The sequence below is a fragment of the Odontesthes bonariensis genome, chromosome 3 (assembly GCF_027942865.1).
Source record: "Odontesthes bonariensis isolate fOdoBon6 chromosome 3, fOdoBon6.hap1, whole genome shotgun sequence".
Classification (NCBI taxonomy): Eukaryota; Metazoa; Chordata; class Actinopteri; order Atheriniformes; family Atherinopsidae; genus Odontesthes; species Odontesthes bonariensis.
Window position 1 is genome coordinate 18,823,756 of NC_134508.1, and position 20,482 is coordinate 18,844,237.

Below are 20,482 nucleotides of genomic sequence, written 5' to 3' on the forward strand. Positions count from 1 at the left end.
GAAAAGCAAACGACAAAAGTCAGCAAACACGGCTAAACAGAAGGCGCGATGGCAGTTTTGAGGATATATTTCACACACATAAAACCTAAAGCTAAGAGTGTCAACAGCCACATCAACAATCACATGGTACTGGATCATTTCATATTTATTTCAAGTATCACTGATGCACTGAACCTGAAAAGGTTATGGTGTTGGGTAAGGGCACCAGGTTATAACTGGTCAACAAATTACTCCAGAATATGCACCACACAAACATTCACAATACATTTTTATTTTACACAGAAACCATGTGTACAGGAAATATATCCACAGCCTCGATGGAATCGGTATCACAGGCTCACCTCACAGGATGAATGCTGGTGAAAAACTTCAAAAGGGCAAGCAGACAACTGCACTGAAAGTCACTGAGGGAACAACTGCATGTTTTAAGCTCCACATAACACATCATGCGTGACATCAAAAATGGCATCTGACACAGTTACACAGACAAACAGAGATGTGCTTCATCTCAAATGTTCCAGAGGCAAAGAAACCAAGCTCAACTGCTGCTGCTCTGGGAAGGTTTTGGATTCAATTTTTGATAAGGCCAATACAAAAACATCCATTTAAAAAAGGGGAGGGGGGGGGGGGGTTGAATAAATAAACTTTGTATATCTTTATCTCAAGATGATTTAGATGCATTTCATTTAGTGGCACGTTCTGCAGTTTGTCCATGAATCAAGCATTACCAGCAACCCCAATGTGACATTTGCAAAAAGAACAGCCACCAAGATTTTGCATAAATAGAGGGTGACTTCACAGCACAAAGCTGTTTTATGTCTCAACAGCATAAATCAACATGAGAAAAAAATCCAAAAGTAAATGTCGTCCTGTTAGTAATAAAAGGGAATGTTGAGGGTAACAATGTATATTTGAAGTGATCATTTTTCCAACATGTGCATCTCACCACATAAGAGACACACAGAGCAGCCGACATCTTTGTCAGCAGTTAGTAAACACAGCTGTTTAAGGCTTTTAACACTCGACTGTACATGAACACAACTGCAGAGGTTCAGCGAGCGTAATGCGACAGGAGTGATCCTTTTTTTTTTTTTTTTTTTACAGCATTGTCACTGAAAGCACACAAACAGCTTATACTCAAGTTTGCCATCTTGCCGTCACGCACCCTCTTTTCCAACCACAGAGGAATCGAAGCAGTGGAAATAAGGTCTACATGACAACGGTTTCGGATTAAGGAGAAACCAAAAAAAAAAAAAAAGCCAGGCAGTGAACTGAACGCTTTTTGTGGAAAACGGGTAGTTTCCAGGATTTATTCTTCACTCATTAAAAGCCATGAAAGCATGATGCTATTTTTAACCAATCGGGAGGCGCTATTGGGACCGTAGGAGTTTTAACTCGATCCAGTGTGTTTCCTCCTCTTCTTCACAGCCAACTGGTCAACGATGGTACGCGAAAAGGCTCAAAGAAATCGATGGGAATTGACCGTGGTGGCATTACCTTTTTTTTTTTTTTTTTTTTTTAAATCTCACTTGTAAAAATTTAAGCATAATTAAAGTTTTAAAATCAAAGCCAAACCTCAGGTTGCAATTAGTTCAATGGTATTACGCTTGATCCTGACTTGGTTGCATCACTCCTGAAGATTAACCCAGAGATGCTCAGGCAGCGGGTTACACAAAAGGGTAAGAAAGGCCACCATACTGAAGTTACATACAAATACCCTAATTCACATCAATTACATTCCTACTTGTTATAACAATGAACCTTTCATAATGTCTCAGAGTCTCTGATTAGCAGCGAGAAAGCAGCAGTCGTTTGAACCCAAGGATGCACTACAGCTGGGCGTTTAAAGGAATTCATAGCGAGCCTTTGAGCTCATCCAGCGTATAAATAAGCCTCAATGATATCAACCCACAATTTGGATGTGGACACGAGCGTGAAGATGTGCGTGTGACACCCCGGTCCGGGGTGAAATTAACAGAGTTCACACAGTTCGTACGAGATGAAATTTACAATGACTTTGACCGGGGTCAAAGGTCACAGGTTCGCAGGTCAGCTGTTACAACACCATCATGATGAAAGTGCAGTCAACACAACCTTCACTCTCATACAGTGTTTTACACTGCAAACAGGAAGTTTCATGATAATCTATTTATCGTAACTTTTATATAGATTTATATATAATATAGAAACATAAATTAGCCAAAACTCTACAGTGTGTTTTCGAAAAACGTGCACAAAATTGCAAAACTATGACTAAAACAGTTGGTTTTGAAAAAACAATAGGAGCCATTAACCAACGTTTATGAAAGAATGTAAGTCCCAAAAAGCCTGTTCCAGGACAGGATTTTTTAAACCACTTCACTGCATCCTGCGCCGACTCACTGAGCTCAGAGGGGATCGCGCGAAATTTCAGTTCCTTTCAGACATCTTCAAGGTTAAACAAACACGTAGCATCATTTCACAATAAATCCTTCCGCTTTAGAGGGCATTCCTGGCATGTTTGAGCTTGTTTTGTTGTGTTGTTTTCAAAGAAATGGTTATTTGCTTCCAGTTTAAAGTAGCATACAGTGGCATTAGTATAAGAAAAAAAAAAAACACTTGTACAATACTGGGGTTTGTGCTTTAAACAGCACTAACTGTCGGGTCTCTGCCTAAACATGCAGGTTGGGGTTACACACAAGTTTTTACATGTTGTTATTGATTTTAAAAGTAAAGATGGAGAAAAATCTGATCATTGATGGTAGTCAGAAAAATTAAAAATGGCGTGTTAAGTTTCAGGTTGCGTGCGTAACAGTTTCAGAATTTAGGTGAAAGGGAAAATTAGAAATAATCCAAACTGCTTAGTGCTGCACATTTATTCAGATTATCCCATTTTGGCTTCTCACACTTACTCAACTAGGTTATAATTGAGATGGAACAATTACTGTGCTCATGTTGTCGGGCGTTATGAATCCAGCACCCCCTTTTTCCTCATCAGTGGTGGACTTTCACTCCACGCCGAGCTGACGCACATTCAAGGACAGCAAAGCCAATTCAGCTATTTGGAAACACTTTGGTTTGAAGGAGTTCAACAAGGAATGTAAACAAACAAGCTGATCCAAATATTTATGAAAATGATTTTTTATCCCCCCGCTATAATCGGTTAGCAACACTTTTTGGTCTTTATACGTTTCAAAGCATCCTGCCGTTTCCTTTTCTGGTCCTGATAGCTCAGCAACGTCGTCCAGCCGCTCCGATATTCCTAAATTCCCCGACACGTTCAAACAAAATAATGTTTCTCAAAGAAAAAGAAAAAAAAACAAAAGAAAAACACACCATATAAAGGCCATTTAGTCACATATTAGACTATTTCATTATAATTTTACATAGTTGATTTAATGTATACGGTTTGGTAAAACGATCACTTTGTCTCCTTTATTTTAGTTGAACTGACTGCGGGATGGAATGGGCGCTCTTAAGTCAATTTTACAAAACGTGCAAAAGATCCGAGGGCCTCATCCGAATTAGGACAAAATATTAGGTGATAATTGTTACTTGTATTTACAACTACCAGTATTCCTATTTACAATCTCAGATTTTGTTTCATTCATCAAATTTTAATGGGTAAGTTAAACATCAATATCATTAAATCCATGATGCACTCAGAACGCTGGCTTCTTCACCTTTAAGAGGATTACGTTTTGGGAACCCGCAAAGTAACTCATTATCTTATTTACATTAATCAATCCTGTTGTTTCCTTGTGATGGAGGCGACGTACAATAAAATACGACTCTGGAAGTCAATAACGTCTAACGTTTTCTGGGTTTCGTTGCTTTTTTTCTTGGGTAGATTGATTGCACAAATCAGTATATAAACTGAGGCAATTCTCTTTAAAAAAAAAGTGCCAGTGAGATGAATAGTTGGAGAGGGGGGGGGGGGAAGAAGAGGAGAGGTATATTTGCGAGGGCACTACCAGTCTGCATTACCCCAGGCTTCCTCAGCAGGTTTTGTAGGGCTATTCTTCGTCTTACCATCCGCACTGGTAGGACTCTTCTTCGTCTTACCATCCGCATTCTCCCAGTTGTTGTCCCAGGCTTCCCAGCCCTCCTCTGTGCCGTTTTTGTTGTTGGACGCTCCTTCAGAGCCCCAATTGTCCCAACTGTCAGAGCTCTTCTTGGCAGAGTTATCTGCAATGGTCCAGCTGTCACTGCTGGGAGACTTCTTCTCCTTTAAGGAGCTGTTGCTGCCAAAGGTTTCCCAGAAGTCCCTCGCGACGGGCTGACTAGAGCTGCCCTGATATCCCTCAGTGCTATCCATGTTCTGGTAGCTCTCTCCACCAAACCTGCAGGAATCACAACAAAATGATTTAACGGGCCGCACCAAATCATTCAGTCACATGCAGCTTTTGATTTTTGAAAAATTTGGCTCTTATTACCCATCTTCCTCTTTTCCAGAAAACATGTTAGTCAGTTTTGCACCAGCTCCCTGAACCTATGCAATGGCAGAAACAAGCATTACTTCACAAATCTTGAAACACCAAGACACAAACGCATGCACGATACAGAGAACTAAATCCAACAAGACGAAAATAGGACTCGTATAAGTGGCACGTAACGACATATAGCATAAAATTCTCCATTAACTTTACAATATATGAAAAGGCTGCCATTTTAGTTTAAACTAGTCATACGATGTGCTCAAAATCACTCACTCACTCATAAAGCCCTTCTGACTTCTTAGGGGAGAGTTTGCAAAAGACTATATAAAGGGACACATTATCATAATGAAATGATGTTTTTGCGCACTACTTTGTACACAGCCGTCGCACGCTTAAATGCACCAGCTCAAAACAGCTTTATTTTTAAGTAAACTACGTGTATTTCAGTCCCCATCCCCCACAAAATGCCTAATTTATTTTCCCTGTTCACATTAATCTTGTCACATTTAGTCAATCATCTTTGCGCCACATTTCTAAAGCTAAAAAAACTAAAATCGGTCATTTCATATAAGATTACATTATAATCATAAAACAGAACTGGAGATATAATAATGATTCATGTTGCCAGGAAACTGGTGAAACAAACTTATTATCACTTCCATGTCCCCATGCTGCTGCGGGTCTAACTGATAAAATGGCAGCCTAACTTCAGCTTGATGGTGTATATTTGCTGGGTAGAGACCATTGATCCGTCGCCATGTTTGGCATCGCATACTTTGAGTCCACCATTTAGGGTGATAAAAGAAAAATGACTTTACATTTGGACCGCTCTATAAAACAGAAGTTTCGCCTATCATCTAGCGAGCAGTGAGTGATCTGAAACACACAGGCAGCAGTAATAAAAACTGTCCTTTTTACATCATTACAGTTGTTAACGGTGTACTCACCACCAGAATGATAATGGTAGCAAGAAAAACGAGAGAACAACATTAATTAACATTCTTCAAACTTGCATCAACGCTGCAAAACCAGTCTCCGTGGAGGGTTTTGTGACTGAGGTGCCCAGGTGAGGCTCGATCAGTGTTCAGCATCCTCGTTCAGGAGACTGGTTTTGCAGCAGTACAGCGTGGCAGGATCCTGCCCATCCTACCTTGTTTGCCAACCCCGTGATGCTGACCGCCATTTCATCTAGCAATTTGCCATCTTTCACCTGGGTGAGCCAAATTATCATTAAAAACTTAGCAAAAAAAAAACAAGCATCTTTACTAAAACAGGTTTGATACTCAAGAGCATGTAGTACATCGTTCATTTTGGATGGTGAGAAGAGGCATTGGCTATTGTTAATAGCAGTAATAATTTACGAGGCAAGAAGCAGGAGAGTAAAAAGACTTAAAAAAAAGCACACACACACACACACACACACACACACTACGCAAACCTTAAATCAGCAGTGCCAAGTGTACATTAAAAGACAAAAAGACTTTAAGTCTATTTCAGCCATCTCGTTGAATAAAACACTACACACCACGGTGAATGAGATTGTCTTAATCCTGTTTTTTTGTTGTTGTTTTTTTTAAATGAGGAACTACTGGTTGTGTCATTTCGTGTTTACAGAACTCAGTAAGACAATCTCACGATCTCCGTCTATTGGCGTGCTCACTGTAGACCGACTGAAACGTCTGTCCCAAAGAGACATCCCGAGTTTCCTGGTCACCCGACTGAAAAACGATCCAACACCCAACCTACTTCAAAACTAGTACTTTCACATAATGTTCAAAACAATAATTAAATGGGGAAACTGTTTTGAAAACAGAAAGTCATGATTGAAAAAGAGGAATAAGGCATGGAATCCGAACAAAGACAGTGACTCCCTAATATGGCAAAATGTACTTAAAGATTTATCCAGGGCCTATGCTCGCCGACTCACTCGTGTTCTCAGATAAACAGCTCACAGCTGGACGTCTCTCCAAATCTCTTGGTTGAGTCACTTGGTTGTTGTTGGTTTTTTTTGTTCTTTTGAAAGCACTGGTTTTATCTTTTAATGTAAGCTGGCACGAAGCAGATAAACTGGCACAGACAAGCAGAGAATAAAACAGCACATTCACATCTGAAGCCGTGTTCCTTTCTTTTTTTTTGTCTAAAGCACTGCAACCCACCACCATAGCCGACAACTTCAAACATCAATGTTACCTTTTCTTGGGTAGGTTTGATAACATTCTCATTTAATGTCTGTCCTAACTCAGAGGCCTAGTTGGAAGTCAGAGAGGAGAGTTCGCTCAGATGAAACAGTTCAACATTCACAGGAGTGCAATACACTGAGCTGCTTGTTCTTCAGATGCACGAGGAGACTGAAAAAGCTCAAGAGGGTGTAATGGTGCAAAAAAATTACTCGTTTATACTAATGTCTAGTTTGATCAAACGTGAGCCGCCTATTATCGAACCTCTGATTTGTTTTATTCATTTAGTTTTGTTTTTTAACACAGCCTTCTCAATTCTACAGAAGCCAAAATGATGAGAACAAACATCATTATCATATCATCTGGGATTAAAGTGACACACGAGGAGGGGGAGTCAGAAAAGCACTTTCTAAAGTTTAAACAAGCCTCATCACGCCCAGTTTTTGTGACTTAAATTTCAGAAAACCTCTTTTTTTTTTTTGCAAATTCCTGATTTAATAAACTTCCCAGACGAACCGTTTTCTTCTTTATGTCAGTGAGTGAATTATTGCTCCAGATTCGCCACTCTAATCTCAGAGAGTGTGGAGAATATTTGATTTTTTTTTTTTTACTTAAAAGTTTATGACCCGACTGTTAAACCGCATTTGAGTTGCAGAGATTAACTGTAACTCCACACACCGCCCCCCTCCTTTCTTACAGCTGTGCAAATTAAGCACCAAAATGTTTTCCCAAACCATTACACCTCTTCAGCTCTGTTAGCAGTGATCGCACAAACAGTCATGCATGGATGAAAAACCCGTAACAAATGGAAGTGAGTAAACAGCTGCTCATTTCCATAATACATCACGTATTTTTCTTCTTTCACAACACCGCTCCCAGTTGCCAATAAAAGGTTATCCATAAACTCAAAATTGAAGCTCCAAAACAAGCAACGGTTTTGACATACAAAAGCATGTCAGGGCGACATTTTTGCAAAATGTATTTGAAATTTAAAAAAAAGAAACAAACAACAAGCTGACTAAAAACTTCAAAGAAAAGGTGCGTTTTAAAAGAAATACATGACGTGATAAAGGCACCATGCACCTATAAACTGCATTACCGGTTCTGGGGGTGCTTTATAGCCCTTTAACTACATCCAGAGAGGGCAAAAAAGATATTAGTAGCAACAGTTATTACAATTCACACATCAAAAGAGATGTACTCATCAAAATAGCCCACTGTGTACGACTGTTAACATCCTCACATAAGAGGCGGCGACTTAACGCCTCAGAAACGCTGGCTTTAACGAGCTACCTGTGAACACACCAGTCTTACCTTTAGGGTTGCTTGGCTTGCCAGTTTAGTTGTCTGAATAAAAAAAAGGGGGGGGCACAATGAATAATTACTCCAACAGTTTTATATGAAGTGTTTTTATACAACCTTGAATGCAACGTTATTCGTTTTTCCAATATTTTTATTTAAATACACTCACATTATCTTTGGCAATAGAAGCAAACTTGCTGGCTCCAACAGTGAAATTGCTCCAGCCCTGAAAAAAACAAAAACAAACCCAACATTAAGCAGGAGGACAAACACAACGAAAAGTCCAATCAGCAAACAAAAATACAATAAAAAACATGTATTAGGGCCTACCGAATAAATCGATGTCATGGCATTGTTCAGGAAATCATCCTCTTTCTTCTCCGGGGTCACCGTGTTGCCGAAACCCACATAACGATTCTCCTGATTTCCGCTGTAACCGCCTCCACTGGAGAAACATTCATGAGAATAATCGTAAGAAGACAGACGACAGCTTTATATGCAGAGCACAACAGAGGAACACACAAAAAGAGACAAACCGTACCTTTGGTAAGAGTTAACATCATCACTCAACCAGTCCTCAAAAGCTTTGTCGCTGGAGTTGGCCGAGTTCTGAGCTGCTCCTCCGGGGCTGAGTCAAAGAAATATTCATTCACTGGCTTTACTCTCCCAAACAAACAGCACGGGTATGTTTAATGCTTCTTTCATATTTACCGATGAGAGGAGGAAAGGCTGGTCTTGGGTTGAGGAGATGTCCAGTTTTTGGCAGAGGAGGTCTCAATAGACCACTCCTTCCCTTCTGCTAAAGTCACCACCTGTCGTGCAAAATGAAACCTGAATTCCTCCGAGCAGATGGCACCGCTGCAGCAGTTGCAGTAATCTATTTAGCAAACACACTCGCATCCAAGTTAAGGTTCTTTCAGTTTTCTTTGATCCAATTTAAAGTTAATTGATAAAACTCACTGACTACATTAATTCAGTGGCTGTGGCTCAGTGGTTAGAGTTTATGTGAAGCACTTTGAATTGTTTTCTACATCAAATGTGCTATACAAATAAATTTGATTTGATGTGATAGAGTGGGTTGTCCAGTAACCAGAAAGTTGGTGGTTTCGATTCCCACTCTCGCCACTCACAAATTGGTGAAGCTGACAGCTGGAGGGGTGTCAGTTATGTGTATGTATATATATGTGCATGACAATAAATCTGATCTTAATCTTAAAGGGGAACTCCGGGGCATTTGAAGCGTGTTTCCATTGCTAGAGGTTGTCAAATACTGCTAGTAGGACACAGAGAGATGCGTATCTGCGCTCCCTGTGTGAAGATCGCTCTGTCCGCACACCCTGTCATGCGAGGCTAATACGTGGTGGCTAAGGGGCAAGCGCTAACCCTTCCACGTAAAACAACAACTTGCACACTGCAGAAACGTCACACCACTTTATAACCCATCCGACAATAAAGTCACAACCCTTACCATCAAAACCATATGCATGGTTCTCACATTACTGGCATGGGGACGTTACAAAATAACTTTATAAACAGCATGTCACTCACCGGCTGGTTGTAGGCTCGCGCATGTGAAAGCCCAAAAGAGTCGATGGACGATAATCCCATATACAAAACAATTATCTTCTCTAGAAAAACTGCGTTCAAGTATTTAAAACATTACAACAATACATGCCCAGTAATATTGTTGTAATGTTTTAAATACTTGAACGCAGTTTTTCTAGAGAAAATAATTGTTTTGTATATGGGATTATTCTTCATCGACTCTTTTGGGCTTTCACATGCGCGAGCCTACAACCAGCCGGTGAGTTACATGCTGTTTATAAAGTTGTTTTGTAACGTCCCCATGCCAGTAATGTGAGAACCATGCATATGGTTTTGATGGTAAGGGTTGTGACTTTATTGTCGGATGGGTTATAAAGTGGTGTGACGTTTCTGCTGTGTGCAAGTTGTTGTTTTACGTGGAAGGGTTAGCGCTTGCCCCTTAGCCACCACGTATTAGCCTCGCATGACATGCTGTGCGGACAGAGCGATCTTCACACAGGGAGCACAGATCTGGACCTCTCTGTGTCCTACTAGCAGTATTTGACAACCTCTAGCAATGGAAACACGCTTCAAATGCCCCGGAGTTCCCCTTTAAATACGAATTTATAAGGGAACAGTATGAAGATGTTGCTTCCCCTCTACAAGAACCCGCAACATAAAGAAACTATCAATGATGACTCAAAATTATTGGAGAGACGTCTCCAAACTTTTGAGCGGTACTGCATTTTAATCATTGATTGATTGAATCATTGATTGGGTCAATGATTAAAGCTCACCTTGTCCCTGAAAAGTGCAGCTGCTTTGCTGTTGTATTTATCCTGTAAAGTCCAGGTGGGATCATAATCATCTTGGAGTTCAAGAAACAGGCGGAACTTTCCATTTCCTCCTGCTTTCATCTTCTCCAGCTCTATATCTTTCCACTTGTCCATGGTGACAGAGCGAACGAAGCTACGGCAGAGGAGAGAAATTAAACAGGCTGAGATTGCTCATCTGTAACGAGAAGGAGGAACACCACCTCTACGCTGTCCGAAAACTGGGAGATAAAACTCTTACAATGAGGGAACACACGTTCACTGGACTCAGGCATGCATTCCCAACTAATCAATACTCTAACTGTCCATGCAATTGAGCTGTCAGCAGGCATCTTTATCTAAAAAGTCAATACGTTTCTGTAATTTTTTGGATGCAACAACAACCATCCCAAAACGTCTGACGAGACAAACCAGTGATTAAGTTTAACGTCGATAAAACCACGATTCGATCCAACAAACTTACCTGAGGTGCACTCCCAGACCCCTGTGCTTTCCAGAGCACTCAAGACAAATCCAGATGCCATATGTCACACTAACCCACTGAGGGTTAAAAGCCCCACACTCAAAACACAGCTGGAAAGAAAACAGGCATTAATGAATACACAGTTTGAGCTGGTTTGTAAAGATTTGTAGCCTGACCCTGAACAGTCTCTATTCTTTTTAAAGCTACTTCACAAAAACGCCGCAGTAATGCTTGTGCATCTCACCACATAAGCACTTCACTCCAAATATGTCCCCTAACAGATATCTTTGTTTGTACCAAAGTAAAAAGGTGATGCTATGCCAGCTAGAAGACCCCGTCATGCTGCTACCACCAAAAACACAAACATCCACTGATTAGAGAAAATTCTCATCTAAAATCCCTCCCTCTGTTTATTTGAACAAGGATGAAAGGACAACATATTATGAAGGATCATCAGACGGTGCCGTGCTAAAGGCCTCTCAAACACCTGCGACCTTCTATGTGAACTGCATTGTGAAAGCCACGTGAATGAGCTGCCTTGATGACTTACATTATTCTCGTCTTGGGTTCTCACTTCCTTCAGAACTCTTCTAGTCCTTGGACTCGCCATGATGACAGAAAACTGAAAGACAAAGGCAGCAGATCGTCTTTAGTGCAACAACAAGCAATAAAAGCTAACCGTTACCCTCGCGGACGAGTTCGTACTCGCCAATTTAAGTCTTGTGTTCCTAAAAGAGAATCTCTTTTTATTTTGATGTGACAGTCTGTGAAATATTTCAATCTGGAAGTTGTCCAATGGAGAACAAAAGAGACAAAGAAGCAAGAGTTGCTTTGGGGTAAGACTACCTTGTGACTGACATGACACCACCAAAGAGATACACATAGTGTAAGCAGGTAGTCAAGCATATTTACCGCTCAACACCAATGTGTGTGAGAGATGGGGCTGCACGAGTATTCTCCATCCAATTCCATTTTTTTTTTCCAAAGTTATAGATGAAGAAATGTGCATGCATTATTACTACACAGAACTGATATATAACCCCCAACTAGTGCTGGGCGGTATACCGGTTCACACCGAATACCGGTTTATAATTTCATTATGATATGAATTTTTAATATACCGCCATACCGGTGTATTTGATTACACAACGGGGGGAACGCTGCGTTGCGCGACATTGTTTGAGACGGGACTCTTTTCAGTGTTGCACTTCTAAAAACGCATGTTTACTGTCTATTTTTAACGCTATTTAAAAAATACTCGTATTCGTTAAGCTGCATTTCCTTTCCCTGCTCTCCCTCCGTCTCTGTCAGTCATGCGTCTCTCTCACATAGCCTACACACTCACACACAGCCCCTCCCCTCCGTGCACACCGTGTGTGTCTCCATCAGCGAGATCATCCCTGGAAGCTGGAAGCTTGCTAGCTTCAGCGTCGCGTTAGATTAGCTCAACCGAAAGAAGACGGCTGGCGAAATTCACGAAAGGTCGGTATCACGTGCAACTTTATAAAAATCACATTAAACAGTCCTATAAAAATATTTTATATTTTTAATACAATGTTGTCCCGTCTCGACCCATAGCAAACAAGCGATTACGCCTTCTTTATAAAGTTAACTAGTCGCAAGTTTGCCGTAAAAAAAAAAAAAGTAGTTGGGTTGTCGAGGTCAAAACACTAGCAGCTGTGAATCAAATAAATTCGTTTTTTTAAAACTCTTACACTGAATGTTTGCTGCTTCAATCCAGATGAGTATTGAAAAATATTTTTCGCGATTGAAAAAGAGACGTGTTGAGGATGAGGACCAGCCTGAACCGGAGGTATCAGTCTGAAACAGAGCTGAACAGTCCGACCAGTGTAATTAGCTATGTTATTAATTTGTTTACAATGAAGATGTGAATATTAATACAATAAAGTTCTGTGTGACCAATTATTAACGAAGGAATTATTTTGAAGAATTTTTATTTTAATTTTTAATTCTGTTCTCAATCTGTAGAAAATGCTGTGAACACCTAATTATGCATGAAAAAAAAATACCGTGATATACCGTGAAACCGTGATACTGTGAAAAAAATACCGTGATATGTATTTTTGGTCATACCGCCCAGCACTACCCCCAACCCACCACCTGTTATGACACGATGACTAAAACGAACGATGGTATTTAAAGGGACACTATGTAATAAATTAAGTCATTTATTAGCTCAAATCAACATATTCATTCATAAGTTAGTTCTCATTGGTGTAAAATGATCTCTGTCAAAAATCTCACTTATCCTCCTGAGTGAAGAATAACTTGTCTGTATCTACATAGAGCAGGTAAGCTCTATGGAGGCTGCCATGTCCTTCCGCTCTATGAAAAATGACGAAGTGCCGAGAGGGACATAAAGCACTTCGAATCGCGATTTCCCCACCAGGCCTACAAGCAGAAATGACGTCATTGTGACGTCATTTCCGCCAAATGGCTTATTACAGCCGCTAATGCTAAATAGATTTTATTCCTTGGCACATATGTCTTTGTGTTCATTAGCTTTCTTTTTGTAAGTGCATCATCTTCTTCTTTTTATTATTATTCCTATGCTCCCCCTGGATATCTTCTAGTGGCGTTATGCTCACATTTGTAAACTGTTATTTTGTTGATTTACTAATAAAGTTTAAAAAAAAAAAAAAAAGCTAAATAGATTTTATCTCGTAAATGATCCCACTAATAATGCATTGATTGTTACCAAACTTCTGCCGTAGTACACATAGGCTCTTAGCTCACAAAACGAGGCATTAGAAAGTTTGTAAGTTTACCGGGAGTTTATTTACCGCTGCTAATGCTCCTATTGCTAACACAGGCTAATGCTAACGCTGCGTCAACGTCACTTCCGGTAACTCCCGGAATATGACTAATTGCATTGCTTGCACACCAAAGGAGATGTTATGTTATCTGACATGTTATCTGTCATCTGTATTTATAGTGTTATTGTATGTGTGTTATGTAATCCTTTGTACTGTGTGTCTTGATTTCTTTTTGTTTGTATGGACCTTGAGTCTGAAGCTATAGCTTCTTGAATCTTGACACATTCCGCTTGCCGTAGTTCAAGAAGTTGCAGCGCACATTTGAAAACGTGAGGCGCTAGAGAGCAAATTCATTCAACTTTGCAAAATAAAATTGCACCACTAGATGGGGGAAGAAATTACATAGTGTCCCTTTAAGCATGGTGTTTATGGTACATCCTTAACTGCATTTCGTACATACGTGCTTTTTCTTTTGTGACCAGTAAAAATGGTTTACGCTACCAGAGCTCATTTAAAAGAAAATGTCATAAACAAAAAGCTAACGCCACAAAAGTTCTCATAGCTTTAGTATCACATTAAAAAAAAAAAATTAAAAATTTAAATCTCACCTAAAGCCATCCTATCAGGAGATCTTAACGCCAAGTATACCAGATATTTAAGTTGGGCTATAAGTTATGTTAAAGGGTGTTTAATAATGTAAGAATCCGAATCAAAGACCTTATCGATGAGACCTTATGGGACAGGTTAAAGCTACTCTCATTAAAGGAGAGAAATAGACACACATAACAAAAACTGTAAAATTATAGGAATTATGTATCTAAATGTACGCATCTATAATAAAGTGAGTGGGAAAAGGTCAATAATAGGATAAGAGATCTTTAAAATATGGTCATTGTTGTCAGAATACAAGTGACTAAATAAGAAGTTACAATCCATCTTATTCTGTTACTGCAGGGGTCTGTGAGGCATCTTGGTGGAAAGCGGCGATGCAACATCCGTCAGACTGCTGATGCAAATATGTGAGCGCCAAACGTGTATTAATGTCCAAGATAATCTACATTTATGTCACTGAATTGCACATTTTACCGTTTATACAATACATTGTTTCAAACTACAGTGCCAAGCCAAAACAGGATAAAAAAAAGTTTTGAATTTCAATTCTACATTTAGTTTCTGATGTTAAAGATAATATAATCGGTTGGAATGAATGAGCCGCGGAACAAGATGGAGAGCAACACCGCTATTAAACTACATTTCATACAGTCCATATAATTTTATATTTCCTGTATGTTTTAGACTTTCTCCAAGCAAGGCCTAAAAGCAAAGAGCCGTAATTAAACAGCTATAAGTTATTATAATCAAACTGTTGCAGACATGTTGGATCATATCGACTTTAGTCTCTTGAGAGAAATCAATCAATAACTGTGTATATGTAGAGCACTTAATCACCTCTACAGTATAAACAGAATTAAAAATGTGTCATCTAAACACCTCAGTCTGATCAGACTGATCTAATCTGGTTCAGTAAGAATTCATTTTCAATCAGAACAAAGGATGGTGGCGTTTCAACAGGACAATGTGATCATATCTACATGTAATCTGACTGTGAGATTTTGTGTAGATTCTGCACACTAGCAGGCAATAGCGTTTCAAATTGATCACATATGCTTTGCAGCATGTAACCCTTGTCTTGTTTGACAAAAGACAAAGAGATCGCACAAGCTGTGTCAAAGTTGTGTCCCACAGATTGAGGTAGGCATTGCTACTGTCTTATTTTACCTTTCTGCATCCATACAGGGTTGCAGTCGTGTCGTGTCGTGTTTTTTTTTTTTTTTTGTGAAAATCATTAGGTTTCAGACATATATCCACTAGTGCATTTAACAGCATGCGGTGATGACACAGCCATGATTCTTACGACGTCTTTCTTCTGGTCGTATCTAAAAGGTGATCTCCAAAAGGACGCAACACAAAGTGAAGACTTGATCGTGTCACTGCTAACGTTAGCTAACTTAGCTCGTTACCTCGGCTGTGACAGCTGAACCACAGAGACGCTGTTTTCAGAGTCTGTAGAGTCCACTGATAAACTCTTCCTTCTGCCGCGGAGGCACAACAGGTGTCGGGTTGTCGTAGACTGTGTCAGACACACAGAAGAGTATAGTGAAGATTGCCGATGTTAAAAACCGGTAGCCATGTTCCTGTTTGCATACGTTGGCAGTGCAATGCATGCTGGGAAAACACTTATTGGTCTTCTTTGAGGTTTTATTGGCGGCTGCGAACCAGTTTTAAGATTCACTACCGCCACCCACTGAACTAAAGCCTCCGTACTCAAACAAATCTCTTGGGGTATTTACTCGCTTTGATGGCAACTCTGTCTTGCCCCTAACTACGTTTTCTTTATGTGGTGCTATGCTTTTTCTTCCAACGCACAACAAATTATTAATTTGATATAAACTGAAATGTCTTCATTCAACCATTCCCTGCAGGCTGTTTTCGAAGAATGTTTGACTAAGTTTAGGTTCACTAATGATTCATTCTATTGTCTACAGGCCTGACAGCCCTCCCTTCCTGCACAACACATTTTTCTCACAATCTTTAGCCTTTGTGTCAAAGACACCGAAACGATTGGGTCAATCATCAGGCCTTTTTTTGCCTGATAGAGAGCAAATAAATTAACTTGCATTGCTGTTTTTTTCCTCAGCGCAACTGTTGCGCCTATCAGGCATAGATAACATTAGCATTTCACTCATAAAAAATTAATCAATTCACAGGACAAACATGAAAAAGACATTTACCTATATTTCATCTGTAGCCGGTAATCTTAGAAATTATGATCATGTCAAAAAGCACACACAAAAAAAAAGCTAATTGTGGGCAGTTTACAGGCCTCTTACTCTTTTTGCTGTGCGAAACAAATTGAACGCTCTTTTTCTTTTCTATCAATCCAATCTGCTTTCGGAAATATAACATTAGACAGAACGGGGATGACAAACAGCAGGAGAAGAGATAAGATTATTGTGAAAAATCTCAGGGATTAAAGTACATTCCTCTCTCACATGCTGCCCTTATGAATAATGTTGTCCTGTATTGGGTAAGGAATTTTTTTTACACTATGCTATTAGCTGCTCTTATCTGATTGAAAGATTGTATAAAAGGGTTGTTGCTGCAGCTGGGGGAGCAAGTGTCCTGTATTGACTGGTGCATCAACATGACTGCATCAACAAGTTTAAAGATGCGCCTTCCGGCGTTCGTGTTAGTAATGGAGATTGTCATGATAGTGCTCTACGCTATGTTTGTCACTTATGATGACAATGCCAATGCTAAGCTGCAAAACAATGGGACCAATCCGATGGAGAACTCCCTATATCGCGACTACCCATACTTTGCTGATGTGCAGGTGATGATCTTCGTAGGCTTTGGTTGCCTGCTGGCCTTCTTCCGCTTCTACGGCTTCAGTGGGATGGTCTTCAACTTCCTAACAGCTGCATTCACAATCCAGTGGGCAATTCTGATACAAGGTTTCTTCCAGTTTTACCATGGTGGTAAGATTCACTTGGGGGTGATTAACCTGCTGAATGCAGAGTTTGCCTGTGCTGTCGTGCTTATCTCTTTTGGAGCCGTGATTGGGAAGACCAGTCCTATTCAACTCTTAGTAATGGCTTTGCTCGAGATTCCTCTTTTTTCTGTGACGGAGTGGGCTGTACTGAAATACATCAGAATTAATGATGCTGGCGGCTCTATTCTTATTCACCTGTTTGCCTGCTACTTTGGTCTGGGAGTGACATTTGTGCTGTATCGCCCAAGTCTTAATCATGGGCACGCTAAAGAGACCACTAGTTATCAGTCTGACATCCTGTGTCTTTTGGGAACCCTGTTCCTCTGGGTATTCTGGCCTTCCTTTAACTCTGCTCTTACATTTAAAGGTGACGATCAGCACCGAGCAATACTCCACACTTTTATGGGTCTAAGCTCATCGACTATCACCGCCTTTGCACTCTCTGCGGTATTCAACAAGAGAGGCAAGCTCACAATGGCTGATATTCAGAACGTGACTCTGGCAGGTGGGGTTACTGTTGGGGCCTCTGTGGACATGATGATTTCCCCTGTAGCTGCGTATGCCCTGGGAATCATGGGCTGCACTGCCTGCTTCTTTGGTTACAGGTACCTGACGCCTTTTCTGGCCAAACGAATGAGAATCCAAGACCAGTGTGGTATTCACAATCTCCATGGACTCACTGGCCTGATATCCTCCACAGCAGGGATCTGTGCCATCCTCCTGGCCACTGAGGAGACCTACGGGCCAAGCATGTATCAAATCTTTTCCCATCGGGCTCCACCTGTGGGAGATCCAAAGCTGCTTGAGCTGCAGAAGCTGATTCCCGGGCTGAAGCCGGGCCTTGGCCGCACAGCACAGGAACAAGCTCTCTACCAGGTTGCAGCTATTTTCTCCACCATTGCAGCATCCGCAGTTGGTGGGATTCTTACTGGACTGATCATGAAGTTGTCATTCATGGCATCGCCATCCGATGAAGACTGCTTTGATGATGAGCTTTTCTTTGATATGCCCTCTGACTTTGACAGCACAGACAAGCGCAAGACCTCCATAAGCATCGATGAAAAGGAAAGAATTAGTTCCATGGACATCAAAGTCTAATGTGTAATGCACTTACAGTCAGTGTTGATGTAAACATGATTTTCCCATGGTTGAATCATTGCCATCAGAGATGCAATAATATGTGGATATTTTTACCTTGATGCAGTAAAGCAGAGTTGAGAATGATCATGATCCCTGTCTCAAGAGATGAAACATGCCGGCTTTCTTGAGCAAATGCTGTTGATGTTGTATTGTTTATGTCAGTCTGGCTGTTGTTTTGTATGCAAAATAGCAATAGGAAATGCATGACATTCTTAACAGTGAGATGTATTTAAGTATACTGGAAAATTCTATTTTAAATAAATAATAGAGTGAAGTGTTGCATCTCTTTTTCTATTTTTCATCCCTTCTGTTGTTGCAGACTTTACACAGAACATTTTAGCTTATCCTTCCCTGACGCTTCAATAAGATAAGCAGCTTTACTTCAACATTTTAGTTTTATTTTACATACATAGTCCTTAGTACCTCATTATCCATTGGCGTTGTAGGTTAAGTAGTAACTTCTGTATCTATGTTTGCCACATATCATTTCCCATTTGTTGCATAATTGATAACTAGACCATAATTCAGAGCAGGAATGAGTATAAAGCAGACCATTTGTAGATAACAAAAGACATATAATATTTAAAAGACAAGAAACATAACAGTACATATTTAACCGCATGATGTTTAAAATAATGTTATTTCTAAAGTCAAATCTGGAAGTGCTTCAAAGTCAAGACAGTGAAGTGAAATGTTCAGAAGCTCTGCATAAAGACAGTAATGGAAGCTTTTCATTCTGTCAAATTAAATAAAAAAATCCCAACAGAAGCAGCTACGCTTTAACTGATGATGTAATAATATAAGAGACTTAGATCTTTTAAATTAAATGGGAATAATGTGTGTTCCTATGATTGAGTTTGTCAAAATAAATACTTTTAAGTAACTCATCCTCTAACCTGATTTTCTTTCTTACCGGCTATCTTTAAACACTGTTTATTATCCAATGAGAGATGAAGCATCAGCCCCGCTTTGTTAAAAACATTGTGCCAACATTCTGAAAAAGGATTTTACTGTGAGGACTTCTGAATGGAAGAGTTCTCCTCTGAAAAAAAAACGCACCAGATTCAAACTTTTTCAGTGAGACGGTTTGAATTTTGTGACGTTCACACATCTTTCCTTTATTCTTTTTGATGTAAAGGCACCTGCACCACACAGCAGGTTGCTCAATTTCATTACGCCAGGGAAGGTTTTTTTTTTTTTTTCCATCTGCTTTTATCTGAATGTTACGAATCTAAGCTGAATGTGGAAAAATACTCTGATTCCTTTTGAATTTGGCCTTACCTGCTCAGTTAACAATAAAGGAAAATGAAGGATCTGACCATGTATTTGATAGGATTTATTCATGGAACCGTGATGAGTTTGATACCACCCTTTGTTGATACAATCTTATTGAGGTCATACACACCAAAGACTGTAAAACAACACACTGTATTATCATCTCACAAACTCATAAAGATCATCAAGGCCAGGCAAAGGTGTCTGCATGAGATGCTTGAGTTGGAAAATGTACTCTTTTGTATGACTTTAGCAAAGTCAACACACGAAATAATGTTTCTTATATTTCTTGCTTAATTCTAATTAGTATTGAGATTATCTGTATGCATCATCATATTGTTCCTTCATGTTCTTTTGTACATCACTGGTCCACCTCGATAAGCTTGATAATAAATTTCTACCCTGTTGAAATTAACAGTGCATGAAGTCAATAAAATGATTTAGTTTGGTTATCTTGTTCTGGAAAAAGCTTGTAAATGGCAGCTAGAGGACCTGTTTTGTCCTGCTGTATTTGCCACCTGTATAGTGCATTTCATAGTTACAAAGGTTAACTAAAACAACAAAGTGACTTTTATTGACTAATAGATTGTACAAAGTGTCTTATCTTATCTAGGACAATTAGAAGAGAAAATTCCGTCAATGCAAACTGCATTTTATCAAACTAATGGCAGAATGATACAAGCTTTGATATTGAGTTGATGGTCCTCTCTGACTGTGGGCATCAGGGTTTCTCTGTGTAATGTGCAGATGGGAAACTTTCATTTCCTGATGTGGACCACCAAGGCCATGTCATCAGCAGACATGAGAGAAGAACAATTACTATTGCAGGTTTGTAAAGATTATAAATCAATGAGCAATAAAACACAACCTTGGGGTATTCCAGTGTTTGAAATCGGGATTTGGATTTAAAACCACTGTCCAACACAAACCGATAGTTATTCTGTAGGAGGTATTTCATCCATGAGATCAGTATTGGGTTGACCCCTAATCTTCAAAGAGGTTGCAGAGGGTCTCAGAGTG

At 39.8% G+C, this 20,482-nt stretch overlaps 1 protein-coding gene and 1 pseudogene across 6 annotated transcripts; one reads left to right on the plus strand and one right to left on the minus strand.

The window, feature by feature from the left end:
- Positions 1 to 251: 251 nt before the first annotated feature.
- Positions 252 to 15,734, minus strand: arfgap1 (ADP-ribosylation factor GTPase activating protein 1). 6 transcript variants are annotated; one of them, XM_075460740.1, is made up of 14 exons: positions 15,516 to 15,734; positions 11,268 to 11,339; positions 10,718 to 10,827; positions 10,219 to 10,390; positions 8,609 to 8,709; positions 8,439 to 8,525; positions 8,228 to 8,342; positions 8,067 to 8,123; positions 7,910 to 7,942; positions 7,695 to 7,724; positions 6,609 to 6,665; positions 5,569 to 5,628; positions 4,416 to 4,471; positions 252 to 4,322 (listed from the first exon to the last, which is right to left on the minus strand). In XM_075460740.1, exons 2-14 carry the CDS (start codon positions 11,325 to 11,327, stop codon positions 3,950 to 3,952), a joined length of 1,311 nt encoding a protein of 436 aa, XP_075316855.1. In that variant the 5' UTR covers positions 11,328 to 11,339; positions 15,516 to 15,734; the 3' UTR covers positions 252 to 3,949. The 6 variants fall into 6 exon arrangements, with proteins under 6 accessions (XP_075316855.1, XP_075316857.1, XP_075316856.1 ...); XM_075460742.1 differs by lacking the exon at positions 5,569 to 5,628 and having other exon boundaries at positions 4,416 to 4,465; XM_075460741.1 differs by lacking the exon at positions 7,695 to 7,724 and having other exon boundaries at positions 15,516 to 15,733.
- Positions 15,735 to 16,699: 965 nt separating this feature from the next.
- On the plus strand, positions 16,700 to 18,145 carry LOC142377766 (ammonium transporter Rh type B pseudogene; annotated as a pseudogene).
- The last annotated feature ends 2,337 nt before the right edge of the window (positions 18,146 to 20,482 follow it).